Source organism: Hordeum vulgare, chromosome 6H (assembly GCF_904849725.1).
Source record: "Hordeum vulgare subsp. vulgare chromosome 6H, MorexV3_pseudomolecules_assembly, whole genome shotgun sequence".
NCBI classification, from domain to species: Eukaryota; Viridiplantae; Streptophyta; class Magnoliopsida; order Poales; family Poaceae; genus Hordeum; species Hordeum vulgare.
In genome coordinates this window covers 540,935,205-540,943,812 of record NC_058523.1, presented here as the reverse complement: position 1 = coordinate 540,943,812, position 8,608 = coordinate 540,935,205, and the positions used below count along the sequence as shown (strand labels likewise).

General features: G+C 53.5%; 2 protein-coding genes across 2 annotated transcripts; one reads left to right on the top strand and one right to left on the bottom strand.

The window, feature by feature from the left end:
- The first annotated feature begins 1,642 nt into the window (after positions 1-1,642).
- Positions 1,643-4,109, top strand: LOC123401705 (transmembrane 9 superfamily member 11). Its single transcript, XM_045095560.1, has one exon. It carries the CDS (start codon positions 1,854-1,856, stop codon positions 3,864-3,866), a length of 2,013 nt encoding a protein of 670 aa, XP_044951495.1. The 5' UTR covers positions 1,643-1,853; the 3' UTR covers positions 3,867-4,109.
- A 1,920-nt stretch (positions 4,110-6,029) lies between these two features.
- On the bottom strand, positions 6,030-7,803 carry LOC123401706 (proline-rich receptor-like protein kinase PERK9). The gene has a single exon (XM_045095561.1). It carries the CDS (start codon positions 7,608-7,610, stop codon positions 6,840-6,842), a length of 771 nt encoding a protein of 256 aa, XP_044951496.1. The 5' UTR covers positions 7,611-7,803; the 3' UTR covers positions 6,030-6,839.
- Positions 7,804-8,608: the final 805 nt, after the last annotated feature.

The window sequence follows — 8,608 nt, the reverse complement described above, 5'->3', positions numbered from 1 at the left end:
CACTTCAATGAAATCTGCATTGAAATGTCATATTAGATGTTTCAGTAGAACATAAGTTCAAATTTGGTTCATCTAACATTCTAGGCTGGAACATAATACATATTCACAAAACGCATGCTGGCAGCACATCTTTTTGCACACAGCCTCTCAATGCTAAATAAATCGGAAGTATGTCCAAGAAAACTCGAGTTGATCAGATTATACTACTACGTACTTTGCAGCACCTGTTAATTAATCAGCTAATAAACAAAGCTAATCGTGTTATGCCTGGAAAGGACAAATAAACTACAGTAGTAGTAAAGAAGAAGGATTACTAAACCGGGAGGGGTTTAGTCTGTCGCTAGATGATTGGTTTGACATACGGCTAACTACCCAAATTGTTGCTGCTGATCCACAGGCAAGATGCACCGCAACACACGCGGAAAAAAACTCTCACAAAGCACAAACAAGTGATAAAAACATGATAAATTAATGATTGCACATCTAAAACTGTACAAAGTCATGTATAATCACAATAGCATGCCCACCAGCAGCAGCAGCTTTCAGAAACTGGCTTGCTCTGCCTACAATACAATACAAATCAATATAAGCTCGCTTAACCTAGAGATGACAACACCTTACCGGATCTGAACAATAGTGGGCCAAGTTTCGGTTTCTCAATAGGGCATCTATCTATACTCATGTGTCAAAAGGGTGAACTGAGTCCACTGAGATGTCAGCAAGAGAAAATCTCACACAAACAACAACAGTTTCAGGTGTCACGGATTTCACTTGACAAGAGTGCTGCCCAAAAATAAACTACAAATAACCCCAACGACCACACACACACAAGACATTACTACTTACGAACTTACGGACCAAGATAGCAGTACTACTTACGAACTTACGGACCAGGTTGGCGAGGTTGGGGAGCCGTCGAAGCTGTTCATGTGGAAAGGGGAGGTGTAGAAGGGTTGTCCGGGCTGGGAGGAGAGGGAGAAGGAGGAGAGGCTGGCTGGCCCGAGGGATCCGCCGCCGTGGCTGGCTAGGGTTCGTCGCGGAGGAGAGGCTGGCTGTTGGGGAGGGGAGGGGAGGGGAAGGTGAGATATGTGCATACCTTGGAGCAGAGGAGGAGGCGGGGGAGCAGGTGCTGGGATTTCCCCAGCGATTTCCTCTGGCGACGGTGGGGGAGCCGAAGATGGCGTCGGAAGGATGAGGGACGGTGGTGGCGGCGGCGCCATGGATCGGCAGGATGAAGATGCATTCCCAGCGATTTCCCCAACGATTTCCTTGGACGATGGTGGCGGTGGCGGTGGCAGCGGTGCCATGGATCGGGTGCGGGATGGACCTGGGGATCGGGAGGCGACGGTGCGGTGGACTGCCGATGGGCTTTTCTGGGCTATCCATTTATCCCAGTTAATTTTTATGGGTGTCCACAAAAGCCATTTAAGAATTTTTTGGTGGATGGCATATGTGGGACTAGTGGGTCCCAGCGCCATTTACATCCCTAACCGTTTCCAACCACGGGACCGGCGATTCTCCGGTCAAGTTTGGTGAGCCGGTCCAGCGGCTTTCCGCGAGAAAGAAAAAAAAACGGGTTGAGGAGAAGAGGGGAAAAACCCAGCCAAGAGGCGCAGCACCGACACGCCGGCCGAATTCCTGCACGTTCTCTCCATCTCCATCTCCATCTCCATCCCCAAGCACCAACGCGCCGTCACGCTCACGCCGTATAAACCACCACCAAACCCCCGTCGCCTCGCGTGACTCGCGTCCCCCTCCATCTCCATCTCCACCCCCGCCGCCCCAGATCTGCCCCCTCCACCTCCACCGACGCCGCGACTGCCGTCCCACTCCCAGATCCAGATCCGGCGGCCATGGCCCGCCCCCGCTCCACGCGCGCGCTCCTGGCGCTCGCCCTGGCGGCGGCGGCGGCGGCGCTCCTCCTCGCCACCCCGCCCGCGGCCCACGCGTTCTACCTCCCGGGGAGCTACCCGCACAAGTACTCCCCCGGGGAGCCGCTGAGCGTCAAGGTGAACTCGCTCACCTCCATCGACACCGAGATCCCCTACAGCTACTACAGCCTGCCCTTCTGCGCCCCGCCGGAGGGGGTCAAGGACAGCGCCGAGAACCTCGGCGAGCTGCTCATGGGCGACCGCATCGAGAGCTCGCCCTACCGCTTCCGGATGCACGCCAACGAGTCGGACGTGCTGCTCTGCCGCTCCCCGCCGCTCGACCCCAAGACCTTCGCCCTCCTCAAGCGCCGCATCGACGAGATGTACCAGGTCAACCTCATCCTCGACAACCTCCCCGCCATCCGCTACACCCGCAAGGACGACTACTTCCTCCGCTGGACCGGCTACCCCGTCGGCATCCGCGTCGGCGTCGACTACTACGTCTTCAACCACCTCCAGTTCACCGTGCTCGTGCACCGCTACGAGGACCCCAACGTCGCCCGCGTCATGGGCGCCGCCGGCGACGCTTCCGACGGCGCCATCCCGGCCGCCACCGCCGGCAGGGACGCCTCTGCCTCCTCCGGGTGGATGGTCGTCGGCTTCGAGGTCGTGCCCTGCAGCATCAAGCACAACCCCGAGGACGCCAAGGCCGTCAAGATGTACGGCAGGTTCCCCAGCAAGATCAAGTGCGACCCCACCACCGTCTCCATGAGCATCAAGGAGAACGAGCCCATCGTCTACACCTACGAGGTCTCCTTCGTCGAGAGCGACATCAAGTGGCCCTCCAGGTGGGACGCATACCTCAAGATGGAGGGCGCCAAGGTGCACTGGTTCTCCATCCTCAACTCGCTCATGGTCATTGCCTTCCTCGCCGGCATCGTCTTCGTCATACTGCTCAGGACCGTCAGGCGTGACCTCACGAGGTACGAGGAGCTCGACAGCGAGGCTCAGGCCCAGATGAACGAGGAGCTCTCCGGGTGGAAGCTCGTCGTCAGCGATGTCTTCCGCGCGCCCAGCAACCCAATGCTGCTCTGCATGATGGTTGGGGATGGGGTTCAGATCCTTGGAATGGCCGTGGTCACCATCCTCTTTGCAGCGCTCGGGTTCATGTCGCCGGCCTCCCGTGGTACCCTCATCACAGGCATGCTCTTCTTTTACCTGGTCCTCGGGATCCTGGCTGGATACGCCAGTGTCCGCGTGTGGAAGACAATCAGGTGTGGAGATCACTCAGGTTGGGTGGGTGTTTCGTGGAGGACAGCCTGTTTCTTCCCCGGCATTGCTTTCCTGATCCTCACCACACTCAACTTCCTGCTGTGGGGAAGCCAGAGCACCGGGGCCATCCCCTTCTCGCTGTTCGTTGTGCTGATCCTGCTCTGGTTCTGCATCTCGGTGCCGCTTACACTCGTCGGTGGGTTCCTCGGAGCCAAGGCGCCGCACATTGAGTACCCTGTGCGCACAAACCAGATCCCGCGTGAGATCCCTGCTCAGAAGTACCCGTCCTGGCTGCTGGTTCTCGGTGCCGGCACACTGCCCTTCGGCACCCTGTTCATCGAGCTCTTCTTCATCATGTCAAGCATCTGGATGGGCCGCGTGTACTACGTCTTCGGGTTCCTCTTCATCGTGATGCTGCTCCTGGTCATCGTCTGCGCCGAGGTCTCCCTGGTCCTGACCTACATGCACCTCTGCGTCGAGGACTGGAAGTGGTGGTGGAAGTCATTCTTCTCGTCCGGATCCGTGGCCATCTACATCTTCCTCTACTCGATCAACTACCTGGTGTTCGACCTCAAGAGCCTAAGCGGGCCGGTGTCGGCGACCCTCTACCTCGGCTACTCGCTCTTCATGGTCATCGCCATCATGCTGGCCACCGGCACGGTTGGGTTCATCTCCTCGTTCTGCTTCGTGCACTATCTCTTCTCGTCTGTGAAGGCCGATTAAGTTTCTTCCTGGAAGGGGGTGATCATTGAATTGAGAGGTGAGTAAGCATAGAGGAGTGGGCATTGAAAAGTTTGTAGTCATCACATTCGGTAGTTCATCCCAACTTTTGGTATACATGTCCTGAATAACTATTTGTATGGTCTAGTAGGATTCGCCCGGTGGGCTTTATGATGAGGTGCATGCAGCTTGCACGGTGTAATAGAATGGATTGGTTTATTCACATTTTACTGTCATTTTAGCTAATCGTTCTGCCATTTAGTGCCTCCATATATCAGTATGGAAGCTTTGGTAGTTTTCTCTGCTGCGGCTTATGACGTTCAGTCAGTTGTCTGAAATATTAGATGACATCCAGTAGTTTGCATGATGCCAGGATTGTCTGTTAGTTATGGTGCCAATTATGATGATTATGATGAACTGTTATTGCAAATGTTTCTTTGCTCAGAACCATTAGTTAGGGCAGTAGTTGTTACAGTATGTCAAGAGTGTCTGACAGATTAGGGTTTGATGTTTCCCCCACTTCTGCTTTAGATGTCCATTCAAATACAAGAGGAGAACTCCAGTGTCCCCAGTACAAAATAGTTCAGTCATTAATCTGAAATGTTGGATCCAGTTGTTTCACATGCTGCCAGAGTCTTCTGCTAGTTAGTGCAATGTATGATGCTGATAAATTGATTATGCAAATGTTCTTTGTTCAGAAGTACTATTGGTTAGGACATGTTATGTCAGCACTACAGTTGTTATGTTAATGTGTCTGACAGATTAGGATTTGATATTTCCCCAACTTCTGCATTAGGCTCGATTCAGCTCATGTTTTTGCCGTTATTATTTTTGCGTGTAGAAGGAGAAGGCCTGCTGCCTTGTTTTCAGACGTGGTTGCACCGACAATGTGTTATTTTCTTTTGGGAGGTTGTTGTGTCAGGTAGTGAGTAGGATCATTATTTTTCGAGACTGGGTTTTGCATCTTCTTCTGCCAGAATCATATGATTGATTACTCAGCGCCTTGTTTATAGCCCGGTTGATATGATTTGAATATTACTCTACATACTACTGCAAAGTTGCTGGTTTTATACGGTTGTCTGTCAAGTGAATAGCAGCCTGATCATTTTATGCGAGCTGGCGACAAAGTTTGGTGCCTCGTACTGATCATGAATGCAACCCGGTGGAGGCGGAATCGTCAAACCTGCCCAACTTGACTATTATTCTGAATCAAAAGCGATGCCACCTGCTTGCTTCCTTCGTCCCGGCTGACGGTTCAACTTTCGACGGGATGCTTCCATCCTCCACGTCAAAGTCGACGCATCTCATCACCGTCAACAAAGCCATTATTTGTACTACCAAGATTGCTACCAATAACTGGATTAATCGTGCGTAGGATTAGGATTGACCATCAATCAATTCAAAATGTTTTCAAGCGAAAAGGATCCATCTTTTCTCATCTTTAAACGTACAAGTTGGGATAATAATCACCGGCAAACACACGGAGCTGTTGCATCCAACGCCCACGCAGCCAGTCCTGATTGACAACGAGACGCAGACGCCGCCATCCATCCGCCCCTGAGAGACGGCAACCACGCAAAGATGCCAAGCTTTTGCCGACATCTAGAAGATTCAAGTGGCGTCCAGCACACGGAGTTTCGGCTCACCAGACGCGTCACCACGTTCAGCAAATTCCTGGGTCAACCAGACTGAATGAATTCTTGTACACACACACCAGCTCGTAGTATCTTTTCTTATCTCCTGCCCGCAGCTAATATGGTTGTTGGGTGATGCATCAACAGCCAACCACCAAGTTAGGTGTGCAAAATCAGCTAACACGGCTGGTGGAGTATGATTTGGCCTTGCTTAGATAGGGAGAGATGTGCTGGTGGCATTCAATCACCGCCACCACCACCACCAAAGTGATCAAATCCTGCCAAACAGAGGAGAAAAGAGCACACAAAGTAGCCAGCACTCCACAGCAGCCCGAAACCAAACAAAAACGAATTGCCAACGACGACACAGCTTGGTTTGCGAATTACATAGTGAACGGAATCCAGAATTGTGCACTACTTATTTCATCAGCTCAGTGGACTCTTCATCAGACTGTTGCGGAGTTCAACAAAGTAGTTACGAACAAGAATCAAGAAGAGATGATCATCACAAACCATGTATGAAGGCAAGAGCTTATATAATCTACCACTGACATATTTATTTCACGAATTTATAACTCATAAGATCGACCGATACAGACACAGAATTCTACTTGATATATCTTACAAAGGACCATGAACAACTCTTCTTGTACCTAAGATAACTCAGTTGCTAAATCAAACTACACATATAGCCTAGCTGATGCAACTAGACACACTTCTCAGTTGCTACACCAACTACACATAGCTCAGCAGATGCAACTACACCATACTTCTCAGTATATATAACTCGTACCCTTAACCTTAATAACTCATACCTTAACCTTAATCTTGAACTCACCCACACACACACACACACGCATGAACTTCGATTATTACCACTGTAACCAAACCTGAGACCCACTCCTTACCTACCAGATCATCATCCCTACACCAGCAAGCGACCAACCCTTAACCGAAGAATTAACAACCTACCTAATGACATCAAGGCGAACCAAACAGCTGTGCAGAAGCAACGTGTGAACCTAAAGCAACCACCACCAAACCCTACCGCCGGATCTCCGCTCCCCCAACCCTTCCTCTGAAAAAATACCGGAAGGGTTTGATCGGAACGGAGCCGGGATCTGATCCGGACAAAGCTTGCCGCCGGATCCATCCACACACCTACCATCCACAGATAAAATCCTTCCATCCATCAGTCAGGGAGAGTTATTACCACCACCTCTTCTCGTTCTCCTTGTTGTTTCTTCCATGGAGAAGAGAGGAGACTTGGGAGATGAGGAAGCAGAACGGCGCGGCCGCAAAGGAGGCGGAGGCGCACACGCTGCTGTAGGGGGAGACGGTATCATGAGAGCTCGCCGATGCGGAGCAGGCACCGGAGGCCGCGGGTGGCCTCCTCCTCCGCGCGCCGGAAGAAGAAGCCCGGGAGGGGCAGGGAGCTCGGCTCTGGCGCCGCGGCGGAGAACGCCGGGCCGGCGTAGCTGGAAGCGACGGCGACCATCTTCTTGGTCGGCACGACAGCGGGTTGCTGCGGGCCGATCCGGCCGGTGGTCCTGAGGACCTTCTTGTCGGCCGGCGGGGCTTGCGCCCGGGCCGCGACTGGTGCTGAGGCTGGGGGAGGAGACCGCACGCGCCTGTCCGCTGGCGGGGCTTGAGGCCGGGCCTTGACGACGGGCGGCGAGGCTGGGGAGGGTGACCGCACCCTCCTGTCGGCCGGCGGGGCTTGCGCCCGGCCCTGGAGGGGCGCCGGCGCGGGTGAAGGAACAGCGGCCGGGGACGGGGCCGGCGGCTCCTCGCCGCGCTTGAGGATCCGGACAGCCTCCATCACGATGGGCTGCTGCTGCCTGGGCTTCTCCTTGGTCGGGGACGGCTGCTTGCGCGCAGGCTTCGCCGGAGGGGACCTACGACCGGCCGCTGGCGCCTGCTTCGGCGCAGGCGACGCCAAAAGAGCCGGCTTTGGCGGTGACGAAGCGGCCATCTTGGGCGGCGGCGAGGCCGGCTTGGGGTGGCGTTGCCGGCGGCGCTGCTTGGCGGCCTGGGGCGACGACGCGGCGAAGGCGTCGAGATGCATCCTGTTGTTGAGCGCGTCGTGGGATCTGAGCACCGCCGTCGCCATAGGCTCGCCGCAGGGCTACCCGTAGATCGACGACTGACTGGATCCCGCAGAGATCTGCTCGCTGGATTCGTGGATTGCGTCGCGGTTGCCGCCGCGCCGCGCTGCGAGACCTAACCCTAACGAGAGAGAGAGGGGGGGGGGGGGAGATTTGCGGGAGAGGAGAAGACAACCATGGGGGAGTTTATCCCGGTGCCGCCGGGCCGCGTTATATAGAAGAAGAAGAAAGAAAGGAACGGGCCGGGCCGGGCCCGGCCCGCAGACGGAAGCGTGCGCGCTGCGCTTACCCTCCTCTCCGACTCGTCCAAAAAAATAAGTTATAAATAAATAAATGAAACTGTTTTTTATTTTTTGCTTAGGGGAGAAGAGATCTTTCTTGGTCTGATGACGTGGTGGGGCCGGCTTTGCTGTGCGGGCCCGGGCTCGCGCTCGTGCCCGACGTGGGCGGCTGAATTGTTGGTCCGTGCGATGGCAGCTGGGTGTGAATAGTGGCTAATTTTGGGGGTAAATAAATAAAAGGCGTGCTGGAACGGAGAGACGTGCGCGAGAAATTCGTCGGAAATTGAGGGGTAAATATCGGGGAAGGGGATAGGCACAGGCGTACTACTCGCACAGTTGACGTGGGATCCGCCGCGGGACGCAAGTGGGGCGTGGGCACTGTTTGGATCCATGGGCTAGAGTTAGTTTGAGCTAGTTTGGATACAACTAGTCATAAAATATCGAAACATAAAGGTTAGATTAAAGCTAGTTGCATCTAACCCATCCAAAATAATTATCCCACCCAAGAGGTGTTAATTCGAGCTAGTTGTCATGAGGTTCATTAAAAAATATTTTTCTCTCTCTCTTCCACCAGCCAAGAGATGCTAATTGGAGCTAGTTCTCATGTGGCCCATTAAAAATCACTTTTCTCTTTTCATAAAATGCATCTATTGTCAATCTAATCCTTTCATCAAACACCTATTTGGTTAGAGTTAGTTTAGGATAAGTCATGAGTTAGAAAC